Source organism: Chelonoidis abingdonii, chromosome 11 (genome assembly GCF_003597395.2).
Source record: "Chelonoidis abingdonii isolate Lonesome George chromosome 11, CheloAbing_2.0, whole genome shotgun sequence".
NCBI classification, from domain to species: Eukaryota; Metazoa; Chordata; order Testudines; family Testudinidae; genus Chelonoidis; species Chelonoidis abingdonii.
Genome location: NC_133779.1, coordinates 7,807,023 through 7,821,757, shown reverse-complemented (window position 1 = coordinate 7,821,757; position 14,735 = coordinate 7,807,023). Strand labels below are relative to the sequence as shown.

The following is a 14,735-nucleotide window of genomic DNA, read 5'->3' as shown; positions in this document are numbered from 1 at the left end:
GCTGGAAGGGGTCGAAAGTACTTCCATAACCACCAGTGGGGATCCAGTGTGTGATGAAGCTGGGACTTAGAGGTGCATGGAGTCGTGTGCAGGCAGACGTTGGGCTGTCGGAGAGCGGCGTTATCAGCCCCAGGAGGGGGTCGACTTTGGGACAAGGATCTGGACCCTGTCGGCTGGACGATGTGAACTGTGGCGGGAACGAGCTAGCCCTCGCTGTCGGCAGGGCTCGGCCAGTGAAGGGGAGGGAGAGACCTGTAACACAGAGAGATGCTGGTGTTTTTGAGCCATGCAGAGTGTAACTCATTCATGCTACTTCATACATCTTTGCTCTATACATGGGAGCAGGGTGTGGGAAGCTCGTTACGGGCATTGTCCCTTCACAGCCAGTGCTGATCCTCAGCATGGTGGCGTTGGGGCCTGTGCTTCAGGGTGAGCATATGGGGCTCCAAGTAGGGAGCGCTCTCCTCTGCAGGTCTAAATGCTGACTAATTTCCCTGTGCGGTCTATGGGCCTGTGCTGGCAGGGAGCGGGTGTGGGGGGCTCAGTAGGGGACACTCATGGTTTCCCCTTGAAGTAGTGCTGGCTCAGTGCCTATGTGTGTGTGCTACAGGGCCGTGTGCTGCAGTTAGATGGGGTGTCAGTAGGGGGCGCTCTCCGTTTTTAAGTTGGTGTTGGCTAAGTGCCAGTCGGTGCCATGGGGTAAGCCTTGTCTGTGGCGCCACTGGGGGCAGCTCGCCAACTCCCTCGATGCACAGGCCACACAAGCCATGCCTCTCTAGGCTTGGGGGGGGGGGGGGGAGGGGTCTTCTCTCTCCAGGTTGGCAATAAGCAAGCTTGTCACGCTCAGCCGCCGAGCGTCCTGCAGCGATCCAGTCCTTGTCCGCGGGTCATTCACAGCAGTCACGAGATTGCTTGCTCCCAAGGACAGGGTCCCAAGGTGACGAAGCTCCACCTCTTATTCTGCCCAGTAACACACAAGCCCTGAGATCCAAGGACAGGTTTGATTTCACGAGTGGTAGAGATTCGAGGCAATATAGGGGAGGGTTTGGATAAGAAATGGTTCCATGGCCAATATGAAAGTCATACCGACGCGACTAGAAAGCCTAGACCAGTGGTTTGTCAACCTATGGGTACGGGTGCCGAAGGGAGGACGTGAGCTGATTTTCAGTGGTCTGCACACGCTGCTGAATCCCTGGCCACCAGTCCGGGGGCTCGCGGCATTTTAATTTTTATTTTAAATGAAGCTTCTTTAGCATTTTAAACCTTATTTACTTTACATACAACAACAGTTTAGTTATATATTACAGATCATAGAAAGAGGACCCTTTCTAAAGAACGTAAACATGTATGGAAATGGCACGTGAATCCTTCAATTAGAGTGAATAAATGAAGATTCGGTCATAACCCACTTCTGAAGGTTGCCGACCCTTGGCCTAGACTCATCTGAACGCGATATTCTTTTCTGGTCTGGCAGAGCAATTGCTTCACCCACAGTCCGTCCAGGATTTTACTCCAGACCTGGCTGTGATCTCTGTTCTCAGACGAACGCTCTCGCTGCTCCTGGGTGAAGAGAGGTCTTGTCCCGCTTCCTCTTTCTTTGTGGTACATGAGCATTGTCTCTTCCCAGAGGCAGGTCTCTCTTTGGAGACTTGTTGCTGGAGGCGTCCTTTGTCTTTTTAAATTCTCAGCCCGCACTGGCCAGACAGGGTATACAGCGCCTGTCCCAGCTCGCTCTGTTTGCTATGTGCTGATTGAACGCCGAAAACCGAAGATGCACATGGCGCAGTGACAAGCTCATTCAACACATCTGGCGTCGTATCTAAATTTTACGTCTCTCGCAACTGTGTCCCATACAAACAATCTTGGCTCCCATTAGGTCGACCAGCGGGCTGCTGGCTCTTGAGAGACCCTCAACATACACCTACTTGGGAGGTTATGTGCATATTATCTACCCAGGGATCCTGTATACATCCAAGGCATCCCTGTGCCCTCTGCAGTTGCGTCTATTACCTACTGGGCAGCTCCTCTGCGGCACAGATTGGGACTGGGTAACTTTGTAGCTCCCACTGGTTAGATTGGTTCAATGGAGCTGCAGCACTCACTCAAACGAAAAATCCAGGGCCCAATTTCTCAAGAGTCCGTTCCTTACATGTGTGCTGTGGATTTCCATTTCGGGATAAAGTCCTGAAGTTGTAACTTCCCAGAGCTGGCACAGGAAATGCAGTTCTCCCACTTCCTGTCCTACCAGCCTATTTATTTCGTGTCCTGTTTCTCAGCTTCTCTGTCTACCCCAGAAGTGGTGCATGCAGAGGGGGAGTCTTCTTTTTGTGTATGTATCACAAGTCGATATCTATGTAACCTTCTGCCAGTGACATCGGAAGCGACCAGGGCTGGCTTCAATCAGGCGTTCCTTTCCAGCAATGATAACACGATCGGCTTGAGACATCCATCCAGGAACCTGGTACAATTACACCACACCCCCTGCGGTGCTTCTACAGGGAAAAGCTTCTCTTCTTGCAAGCACAGAGCCTCAGTGCAGAAAAGAAACCTTTTATAAAAGGGAGGAAACCCCCGGCATTAATTGGAAACGCCACAAACAGGATTACAAACATAAATCATGAGCAAAACACCTACCCCGGAGTTTTGGGCAGTGTATTTGCCTAGGTTCTGAATCCAGCAACTAAAGTTCCTTAAGGTGCCGGTCCCTTCTCCCTCCACTGCACTCCACTCACTGTGGTTGTCCTTGGTTAGTGAAGACCCAGAGTTCAGAGGTGCACCCGTGTGAGTTCAGCTCCCACCATGAGGAGAGGGGAGGAGAGTGCCTGGCTCGCTCTGCATCTGGGTGCTGCTCGGTGCAAGCTCCCTGCGAGCCACTCACCACTCTGCTCGCTCTTACCTTCTACTGCCCCCGGCTCTACAGGTGATCTCTGCAGGTCGCTCTCTTGAGGCTCACCCCGCTCTCAGTGACTGTCAGCTCTTAATGGGGAAACCTCAGTGCTGACAGGGCTGGCAGAAACACTATCTTGCAGCAGGTGATTTCAGTCAGTGATCACTGAAACCAAATAGACCTCCTATGGAGCCTCATTAACTCTGTCTTTGAAGAGTGTTGAGGGGCAGATTAAACCAGCCTAGACCTCTAACACGCCCACACCCCTCAGCAGGAACACCCATCTCCACCCCTGTCACTCTTGATAGCGGCTGGGGTCTGAGCCCCCTGGTTAGTGAGTTCAGTTGAGTTGTGGGTGACCCCTCAGTCAGGGCAGGCTTAAGCACAGTTCTGCTGCCCTTTACTCAGACAATCAGGACAATAACTATTAACTGCCCCCGCTTCAGGAACAGATCTAAAAGTCATAAAGTTAATGTTTAAAATTAAATATAACACAGTTAAGAGGAAGGTACGCACATCTGGAACTCAGGCTTGAGTTCTGAGGATTAAGGTATTGGTTAAAGGATCATGAGATACATATAGATCCAATACAAGCAAGACCCAGATTGGGGTGTGGACTTTTGAAGCGTCACCATGAATGTCTTAAGAGTCCAAGTGAGTATCAGTGTAGCGAATAAGTACATGGGTGGGGTGTGTCCCTTGTTCATCAGGAAGGAAGTGGGTTATTTCCCTGGTCGCGGTCTAGATTACACGTGGTATTGATGTGTTCCCGTGATGTGTTCGTATAGATGTCTCTGGACCACCTGACGGGTCGACACCATGAGCGTTCTCATAAACTGGGGCGTGGTCGTACCATGATTTAAACACCAGCCAACATAGTTCTGTCTGCTGATACCTAGGCAGAGTGGGTGTGTTCATGTGAAATACAGTCTGGTACTGAAGCCTTTCCCTCCCAGCTCATCACTAGCTGTTAGGGGAGAGCTCATTCAGACCCTGCTTACCTGTAGGCTTTTCTGACTGTGCATCGCAATCTCCGGCTCTTCTAAGGGGCTCTGCTCCTACCCTGTGACTGTCTGTATTGGGTGCTCCACAGGCACACTGAGAGACAAGTTAAGCCATGTTTCTGCAATTGCAGCAATTCCTTCTGGCCTAGTCAGGATCTGTATCCCAGGTTGTAAATGGGCAAATTACCAAGTTAGGGTTCTGAAAATCCATCAGTATGGCATTCTCTATCCCAATGTGAGGACACAGCTGTCAGCCCAGCTCTGCCATCATTCATCTGAGACCGGTACTTGGGCTGGCAGCACTAGACACGAGTGCACAATGGCTGCCACAAAACGATGTTACCAATCAGTCGTGCAAGTCAGGAGGAACCGCAGGGGCAGGTGTTTGCTTCAGGAGGGGGTGATCTACTTGTAGGAAGTGTTGCATTGTCTGCACTGGTCAGAACATTGTCAGCCTTGTGAGCAGCAGTTCCTGCAGGCTTCACTGTGCTCCAGGCAATTTCTAAGGGGGATGACTCTGGTGAGTTTCAGGGAGCTATGGAAGCCAACTCATGTAAATGCAATTCTGATGTCAGCTAGGCAACCACTAATGACACCGGTGCTGTGTTCAGCTCCCAGTCACAAGATTCTATGTCAGCAGTCTGCTACCGCAGCATTGCACACATTATCGTCAGTGGAAGCGAATACCAGCTCCAGATGAGTGGGGTGTGATACATGCTCCCCAGGAGTTCCTGCAAGCAGTGCCAGGTGATCTTTTAAGTGCTCTATTGGAGCAGTAGGTCAGACTCCATCCAGTCTGCCTAATTAGATGACAGCCTAACTCAGGTGAGAGGCGGCTGAAGGGGAATGGAGAAACTTCAACATTGCCCAAGTGTAGCCTGGCCAGTGGTAGGGAGACACTCGACAGGCAGTTGCTGGTGTGCAGAGACTGGACAGAGGCGCTACATACCCCAGGGACACGAGAGATCAGATGCACGAACCCTCTGAAATGTTTCTTCCTTTGGGTGTTTGCAGACTCAGGCATCTCAGCAGCGGCTAGCTCCGACTGGCGAATGCCCCGAGTCGCTGCGCTGGAGGGTCAAGTGACTAACAACCAGCAGTGGGAACCGTGTGTGATGACAGCTGGGCTTAGAGGATGCCGGAGTCGTGTGCAGGCAGCTGGGCTGTGGGACGCTTATCAGGCGCCAGCGAGGGCGGTCACTGTTGGACAAGGATCTGACCCTTCTTGCTGGACGATGTGAATGTACAGGGACAGAAGTGCCCTCTCCAGTTGCAGGGCTCGGCCATGGGAGAGAAAACTGTAACCACGTAAGTAGCGTGCTGTGGGTGTTGTGTGCTCAGGTAACCTTCATCTACCAGCATACGTACGTGTTGCCGGGAGCAGGGTGGGAAGCTCGTTACAGGGCATCTGTCCCCATCACAAGCCAGTGCTGAGCCCAGCATGGTGCTGGGGCTTGTGCTTTCAGGGAGCATATGGCGCTCAGTAGGGAGCGCTCGTTCCCTCTCAGTCTATGCTGGACCCTAATTCCCCTGTGCGGTTCTAATGAGGCCTGTGCTGCAGGGATGGTGTGGGGGCTCAGTCAGGGGACACTCATGGTTTCCCTTGAAGTAAGTGCTGGCCCAGTAGCCCTAGTGTGGTCTACAGGGCCTGTGCTGCAGTTAGAGGGGTGTCAGTAGGGGGCGCTCTCCCTTTGCGAGTTGTGTTGGGCCTAATGCCGCAGTGCGGTGCCATGGGGAAGCTTGTCTGTGCCCACTGGGGGGCAGCTCCCCAATCCTCAGCCAAGGCACACAGCCATGCCCTCTGGCCTTGGGGGGGGGGGGGGGAGGGTCTTCTCTCTCCAGGTTGGCAATAGCAACTTACAACTCCTCAGCCCCTCCGGAGCGTCCCCCTGCAGCATCCAGTCCTTGGTCCGCTGGGTCATCTCACAGTCAGTCAGATCTGCTGCTCAAAGGAACAGGGTCCCAAGGTGACAAGCTCCACCTCTTATCTCTGCCCAGTCAACATCCATCAGCCCTAGATATCCCAAGGAAGGTGATTCCGAGTTGTAGAGATTCGAGGGGCAATAAGGGCAGGGTTGGAAAGAGATGGTTTCCATGGCCAAATAAAATCATCACGCTGACGAGAGCTAGCAGTGGTTTGGTCACCCCTATGGGACGGGTGCGAAGGCGGCACGTGAAGCTGATTTTCAGTGGTCATTCACGCTGCTGAATCCTGGCACCAGTCCGGGGGCTCTGCATTTTCATTTTAATTTTCAATGAAGCTTCTTAAGATTTTAAAAACCTTATTTACTTTACATACAGCAAGCAGTTTTAGTTATATATTCCCACAATAGAAAGAGACTTTCTAAAAACGTAAAACAATGTTGACTGGCAACGGTGAACTTAATCTAGAGTGCTAAATTTGGAAGATTCGGCCACCATTCTGAAAGGTTGCCGACCCTTGGCCTGACTCATGGAAAACGAGATACTTTTCCTGTTCTGGTAAGGACAGCTCACGCCCACAGTCCCGTCAGGGTTTTTACTCAGACCTGGCTGTGATCTCCTGTTCTGAGACTATAACGTCTCAGCTACCTCCTGGTGAAAGGGAAGGTCTTGTTCCCTTCTCTCTTTCTTTGTAGGTACAGCAGCATTGTCTTGCTTCCAGAGGCAGGGTCTCTCTTTGGAGACTTGTGCTGAGGGTCCTTTGTCTTTGTAAATTCTCAGCCGCCGATGGCCAGACAGGAATACAGCCTGTCTCGCTCTGCTTTGTTCTATGTGCTGATTGGCTCAACCGAAAGGGATTGCCATGGCGCAGTGACCAAGCTTTCATTTCACACTTCTGGGCGTCGTATTCTAAATTTTACAATCTCTCTGTCAACTGGTGTCCCATACAACATCCTTTGCTCCAATTAAGGTCGACCGCGGGCTGCCTGCTTCTTGGTAGAGACCTCACATACACCTCTTATTGGGAGTTATTGTGCATATATCTCACCCAGGGGATCCTGTATAACTCACCGCATCCCTATGCCTCTGCCAGTTGGCGTCTAGTTACCTCTGGGCCAGACTTCCTTGGGCACAGTTTGGGACCTGGGTAGACTGTAGGCTGCCCACTGTTAGATTTGGTGTCAATGGAGCCTTGCAGCCACTCACTCAACACGAAAATCAGGGCACATTCTCAGAGTCCGGTCCTTAACACTGTGTGCTGGGTGATTTCCATTTCAGGGATAAATCCTGAGTTGTAACTTCCCAGAGCCTGGACAAGAAATGCAGTTCTTCCGCACTTCCTGTCCTAACACAGCTATTTATTTCGTGTCCTGTTTCTCAGCTTCTCTGTCCTAAACGCCAGAAGTGGGTGCATGTCAGAGGGGGAGTCTTCTTTTGTGTATGTATGTCAACAAGTCGATATTATTGTAACCCTTCTGCCAGTGAACATTCGGAAGCGACAGGGTGGCTTCAATATCTAGGTTCCTTTCCAAGCAAATATAAACAAGATCTGCTTAGCATCCATCCAGGAAACTGGTACAATTACACACCGACCCCCTGGGTGCTTCTACTACAGGGAAAAGCTTCTCTCTTGCAAGCACAGAGCTCAGTGCAGAAAAAGAAACCTCTTTATAAAAGGGAGGAACCCCCCGGCATTAACTTCGGAAAGCCACAAACACGGATACAAACATAAAATATGAAGCAAAACACCTACCCGGAGTATTTTGGGCAGTGTAATTTGCCTCAGGTTCTTGAAATCAACAACTAAAAAGTTCCTTTAAGGTGCCCGTCCCTTCTCAATTCGCAGTCTCCACTGCAGCTCCACTCACTGTGGTTGTCTTGTTAGTGAAGACAAGTTCAGAGGTGCACCGTGTGATTCAGCTCCACCATGGAGGGAGGGGAGGAGAGTGCCTGGTCGTCTGCAGTCTGGGTGCTTGCTCTGGTGCAAGCTGCCTGCGAGCCAACTACACTCTGCTCCGCGTCTTACCTTCTGCTGCCGCCGGTTCTACACTGGTGACTCTGCAGTCCTCTCTTGAGGCTCCACCCGCTCTCATGACTGTCAGCTCTTTAATGGGGAAACCCAGTGGCTGAAGCAGGCTGGGCAGAAACACTATCTTGCAGCAGGGGGTGGATTTCATTCAGTTCTAGTGATCACTGCAACGCAATTAGACTCCTAATGAGCCTTCATTAAACTTGTCTTTGAAGAGTGTTGAGGGGCGGATTAAACCATCGCCTAGACCTCTGACACCAGAGCCAACACTCCTCAGCAGGAACACCCATCTCACCCCTGTCACTCTTGATAGCGGTCTGGGGTTGAGCCCCCTGGTTAGTGAGTTCAGTTGAGTTTTGGTGGTGACCCCCTCAGTCAGGGCAGGCTAAGCACAGTCTGCTGCCCTTTACTCAGACAGATCAGGACAATAACTATTAACTGCGCCGCATTTCAGGAACAGAATTTAAAAAGTTCATTAAAAGTAATGTTTTATAAATTACAATATAACAAGTTAGAGGGCGGTACTGATCATCTGGGACTCACGGCTTGAAGTTCTGAGGATTACAGGTATTGGGTTACAAGATCCAAGAGATACATATAGATCCCATACCAGCATAGACCGCAGATTGGGGTGTGGACCTTTGAAGCGGTCAACCCATGGAATGTCCTAAAGAGTCAAGTGAGTTATCAGTGTAAGCGAATAAGTACATGGGTGGGGTGTGGTCCCTTGGTTCATCAGGGAAGGAATGGGTATTTCCCTGGGTCGGCGGTCTAGATTACTCAACGTGGTATTGATGGTTCCCGTGATGTGTTCCGTATAGATTCTCTGGACCACCTGACGTGTTCAGACACCATGAGCTGTTTCATAAACTGGGCGTGGCTCGTACAGTGATTTTTTTAACCCCCACCAGCCAACATAGTTCTGTCTGCCCCCCCCCCCCCCCCCCCCCAAGGCCTAGAGGGCATGGCTTGTGTGGCCTGTGGCTGAGGGAGTTGGGGAGCTGCCCCCCAGTGGGCACAGACAAGGCTTCCCCATGGCACCGCACTGGGGCATTAGGCCCAACACAACTGCAAAGGGAGAGCGCCCCCTACTGACACCCCTCTAACTGCAGCACAGGCCCTGTAGCACCACACTAGGGCACTTGGGCCAGCACTTACTTCAAGGGGAAACCATGAGTGTCCCCTACTGAGCCCCCACACCACTCCCTGCAGCACAGGCCCATAGAACCGCACAGGGGAATTAGGGTCAGCATAGACTGAGAGGAGAGCGCTCCCTACTGGAGCCGCCATATTGCTCCCTGAAGCACAAGCCCCAAGCACCATGCTGGGCTCAGCACTGGCTGTGAGGGGACAATGCCCTGTAACGAGCTTCCCACCCTGCTCCCGGCAACACGTATGGTGGTAGATGAAGGTTACCTGAGCACACAACACCAGCATCTTCTCTGTGGTTACAGTTATTCTCTCCCCATGGCCGAGCCCTGCAACTGGAGAGGGCAGCTTCTGTCCCTGCACAGTTCACATCGTCCAGCCAGACAGGGTCAGATCCTTGTCCAAAGTGACCCCCTCCTGGGGCTGATAACGCCGTCCCACAGCCCAGCTGCCTGCACACGACTCCGGCATCCTCTAAGTCCCAGCTGTCATCACACACGGTTCCCCACTGCTGGTTGTGAAGTACTTCGACCCTCCCAGCGCAGCGACTCGGGCCATTCGCCAGTCGGAGCTCAGCCGCTGCTGAGATGCCTGAGTCTGCAAACACCCAAAGGAAGAAACATTCAGGGAGGTTCCTGTGCATCTGATCTCTCGTGTCCCTGGGGTATGTAGCGCCTCTGTCCAGTCTCTGCACACAGCAACTGCCTGTCAGGGTCTCCCTACCACTGGCCAGGCTAATCACTTGGGCAATGTTGAAGTTTCTCCATTCCCCTTCCAGCCAGCTCTCACCTGGTTAGGCTGTCACCTAATTAGGCAGACTGGATGGCAGTCTGACCTACTGCTCCAATTAGAGCACTTAAAAAGATCACCCCCTGGCACTGCTGGCAGGAACGTCCTGGGGAGCAGATTCACACCCTCACTCCTGGAGCTGGTATTCGCTCCACTGCGATACTGTGCAATGCTGCGGTACAGACGCTGACATAAGAATCTTGGTGATTGGGAGCTGAACACAGTCACCCGTGTCATTAGTGGTTGCCTTAGCCTGACATCAGAATTGCATTTACATGAGTTGGCTTCATAGCTCCCTGAAAACCTCACCCAGAGTCTATCCCCCTTAGAATTGCCTGGAGCACAGTGAAGCCTGGCAGGAACCTGCTGCTCACAAGGCTGACAATGATTCTGACCAGTGCAGAGGCAATGCACACTTCCTACAAGTAGATCGACCCCCTCCTGAAGCAAACACCTGCCCCTGCGGTTCCTCCTGACTTGCCACGACTGATTGGTAACATCGTTTTGTGGTAGCCATTGCTGCACTCGTGTCTAGTGCTGCCAGCCCAGTACCGGTCTCAGATGAATGATGGCAGAGCTGGGCTGACAGCTGTGTCCTCACATTGGGATAGAGAATGCATAACTGATTGGATTTAGAAGCCCTAATAACTTGTAATTTGCCACATTTACAACATGGGACATCAGATCCCTGCACTAGGCAAGAAATGCTTGCAATGCAGAAACAGCTTAACTTGCTCTTCTCAGTGGTGCCTGTGGAGCACCAATACAGACAGTCACAGGTGGTGGAGGCAGAGCCCCATTAAAAGACTGGAGATGACAGTGCACAAGTCAGATAACAACTACAGGTAACCAAGGTCTGAAATGAGCTCTCCCCTAAACAGCTAGTGATGAGCTGGGGAGGGGGAAAAGGCTTCAGGACCCAGACTGTAATTACATGAACACACCCACTCTGCCTAGGTATCGCAGCAGACAAGAACTATGTGGCTGTGTTTTAAAAATCACTGTACGACGCCACGCCCCATTTATGAGAAAGCTCATGGTATCCGATCACCGTCAGGTGTTCCAGAGACATCTATAACGGAAACACATACAATCGGGACACCATCAATACCTACGTTAGTAATCTAGACGCGCCGACAAGGGAAATAACCTCAACTTCCTTCCCTGATGACCAAGGACCACACCCCACCCCAGTTACTTATATCCGCTACAAATGAATACTCACTTGGACTCTTAAGAATTCCATGGTGACGCTTTCAAAAGTCCCACCACTGCACCATCTGGTCTATGCTGGTTATAGGATCTATATGTATCTCATGATCCCTTGTAACCATAACCTATAATCCCCTCAGAACTCAGCCTGATCCAGATGTGCAGTACTTCCTCTTAATTTGTGTATATTTAATTTTAAAACATTAACCATTTAATGAACTTATTAGAATTGTTCCTGAAAAAAAATGGGGCCCGGGGGGGCAAAAGGTTTAAAGTTTATGTCCGAATAGTCTGAGTAAAGGGCAGAAGAACTGTGATTAGCCTGCCTGACTGAGGGGTCACCCACAACTATCAACTGAAACTCACTAACCAGGGGGCATCAGACCCCAGTGACCGCTATCAGAGTGACACGGGAGTGGAGATGGGTGTTTCCTGCTGAGGGGTGTGGGCTCTGTGTAAGAGGTCTAAGGCATAGGTTTAATCTGCCCCTTCAACACTCTTCAAAGACAGAGTTTAATGAAGGCCTCCAAATAGGAGTCTATTTGGTTTCAGTGATCACTAGAGCGAAATCACCTGCTCAAGAACAGTGTTTTCTGCCCAGCCTGCTTCACACTGAGGTTCCCCCCATTAAGAGCTGACAGTCACTGAGAGCAGGGGTGGAGCCTCAAGAGACGACCTGCAGAGATCAGCAATGTAGAACCGGAGGGCAATAGAAGGTAAGAGCGAGCAAGTGGTGAGTGGCTCGCAGGGCACTTGCACCAGAGCAAGCACCCAGACTGCAGAGCGAGCCAGGCACTCCTCCCCTCTCCCATGGTGGGAGCTGAACTCACACGGGTGCAAACCTCTGAACTCTGGGTCTTCAACTAACCAAGGACAACCACAGTGAGTGGAGTGCAGTGGAGGGAGAAGGGACGGGCACCTTAAAGGAACTTTAAGTTGCTGGATTCAAGAACCTGAGGCAAATACACTGCCCAAAATACTCCGGGGTAGGAGTTTTGCTCATGATTTTATGTTTGTAATCCTGTTTGTGGCGTTTTCCAAGTTAATGCCGGGGGGTTTCCTCCCTTTTATAAAAAGGTTTCTTTTCTGCACTGAGGCTCTGTGCATGCAAGAAGAGAAGCTTTACCCTGTAGAAGCACCCAGGGGGTGGTGTGTAATTGTACCAGGTTCCTGGATGAATGCTCAAGCCAGATCTGTGTTATATTGCTGGAAAGGAAACCCTAGATATAGAAGCCAGCCCTGGTCGCTTCCGATGTCACTGGCAGAAGGGTTACATAGATATCGACTTGTGACATACATACACAAAAGAAGACTCCCCCCTCTGACATGCACCCACTTCTGGGGTAGGACAGAGAAGCTGAGAAACAGGACACGGAAATAAATAGGCTGTGTAGGACAGGAAGTGAGGAAGAATTGCATCTCCTGTGTCCAGCTCTTGGGGAAGTTACAACTTCAGGACTTATCCCCTGAAATGGAAATCCACCAGCACACAGTGATAAGGAACCGGACTCTTGAGAAATTGGCCCTGGATTTTTCGTTTGAGTGAGTGGCTGCAGGCTCCATTGACACCAAATCTAACCAGTGGGAGCTACAGTTACCCAGGTCCCAATTGTGCCGCAGAGGAGTCTGGCCCAGAGGTAACTAGACGCCAACTGGCAGAGGGCAAAGGGATGCCTTGAGTTATACAGGGATCCCCTGGGTGAGATATATGCACAATAACTCCCAATAGGTGGTATGTGAGGTCTCTACCAAGAGCCAGCAGCCCGCTGGTCGACCTAATGGGAGCAAGATGTTTGTATGGGACACAGTTGACGAGAGATGTAAAATTTAGAATACGACGCCCAGAAGTGTTGAAATGAAGCTTGTCACTTGCGCCATGGCAATCCCTTCGGTTGAGCCAATCAGCACATAGAACAAAGCAGAGCCGTGGAGACAGGCTGTATTCCCTGTCTGGGCCCAGTGCGGGGCTGAGAATTTACAAAGACAAAGGACCCTCAGCACAAGTCTCCAAAGAGAGACCTGCTCTGGGAAGAGACAATGCTCTGTACCTACAAAGAAAGAGGAGAGGGGACAAGACCTCTCTTTCACCCAGGAGGCAGCTGAGAGCGTTCGTCTGAGGAACAGGAGATCACAGCCAGGTCTGGAGTAAAATCCTGGACGGACTGTGGGGTGAGCATTGCTCTGCCAGACAGAAAAGTATCTCGTTCAATGAGTCTAGGCCAAGGGTCGGCAACCTTTCAGAAGTGGTGTGCCGAATCTTCATTTATTCACTCTAATTTAAGGTTTCACGTGCCAGTCATACATGTTTACGTTTTTAGAAAGTCTCTTTCTATGTCTGTAATATATAACTAAACTGTTGTTGTATGTATAAGTAAATTAGGTTTTTCAATAACCTGCTTAAAGAGCTTCATTTAAAATTAATTAAAAAATTGGCAGACCCCCCGGACTGGTGGCCAGGATTTCAGGCACTAGGTGGTAACCACTGACCTAACTCAGGCTAAGCACGTGGCGCTCCTTGTCGGGGCACCGTCCCATAGGTTTGACGCACATTACGCGACTGGTACGTAAAGGCTCTAGTCGCGTGGTATGAGTTCCCTGGTATTGAGCATCCATGGAAACAGTATTTCTGTCCAACCTCTCGCCTCTATTGGTCACCTCGAATATCTACACTCTGTGAATCTAGCCTGTGCCTTCGGGATCTAGGGCTGTGTAGTTGACTGGGGCATGAGTAAGAGGTGAGCTTGTCACCCTTGGGACCTGTTCCTTTGGGACAGCAGATCTGTGACTGCTGTGAATGCCCAGCGGACAAGGACTGGATGGCTGCAGGGGCGACGTTCGGAGGGCTGAGGAGTGAAGTGTGGCTATTGGCCACCTGAGAGAGAAGACCTTCCTCCCCCCCTCCCCAAGGCCTAGAGCGCATGGTTTGTGTGACTGGCTGAGGGAGTTTGGGAGCTGGCCCCCCAGTGGGCACAGACAAGTGCTTCCATGGCACCGCACTGGGCATTAGGCCCACACAACTGCAAAGGGAGCGAGGGGCCGCCCCTACTGACACCCTCTAACTGCAGCATCAGGCCCTGTAGCACCAACTAGGGCAACTTGGGCGCGATGCACTTACTCTCAAGGGGAAACCATGAGTGTCCCCTACTGAGCCCCACACACCATCCTCTTGCGGCACCCGCTCCCGCTGAGCCAGGCCCATAGAACCGCAACAGGGATTAGGGTCAGCAAATAGACTGAGAGGAGAGCGCTCCTACTGGAGCGCGATATTGCTCTGAAGCAAGCCCAAGCACCATGCTGGGCTCAGACTGGCTTTGTGCGGGGACAATGCCCTGTAACGAGCTTCCCACCCTGCTCCCGGCAACACGTATGGTGGTAGATGAAGGTTACCTGAGCACACAACACCAGCATCTTCTCTGTGGTTACAGTTATTCTCTCCCCATGGCCGAGCCCTGCAACTGGAGAGGGCAGCTTCTGTCCCTGCACAGTTCACATCGTCCAGCCAGACAGGGTCAGATCCTTGTCCAAAGTGACCCCCTCCTGGGGCTGATAACGCCGTCCCACAGCCCAGCTGCCTGCACACGACTCCGGCATCCTCTAAGTCCCAGCTGTCATCACACACGGTTCCCCACTGCTGGTTGTGAAGTACTTCGACCCTCCCAGCACAGCGACTCGGGCCATTCGCCAGTCGGAGCTGAGTTAGTTCTGGGATGCCAGCATCTGCAAACACCCCAAGGGAATAAAC

General features: G+C 51.5%; 2 protein-coding genes across 2 annotated transcripts in view; one reads left to right on the top strand and one right to left on the bottom strand.

Moving 5' to 3' along the window:
• Positions 1–14,735, top strand: part of LOC116835240 (scavenger receptor cysteine-rich domain-containing protein DMBT1-like) — a 633,172-nt gene that overhangs the window by 365,323 nt on the left and 253,114 nt on the right. The gene's annotated exons all lie outside the window — the stretch shown is intronic.
• LOC116835294 (scavenger receptor cysteine-rich type 1 protein M160-like) overlaps positions 1–14,735 on the bottom strand; it is a 225,170-nt gene that overhangs the window by 208,976 nt on the left and 1,459 nt on the right. The window contains 2 exon segments of the mRNA XM_075071406.1: positions 9,260–9,583; positions 14,381–14,710. Coding sequence (XP_074927507.1) covers positions 9,260–9,583; positions 14,381–14,710 — 654 coding nt within the window.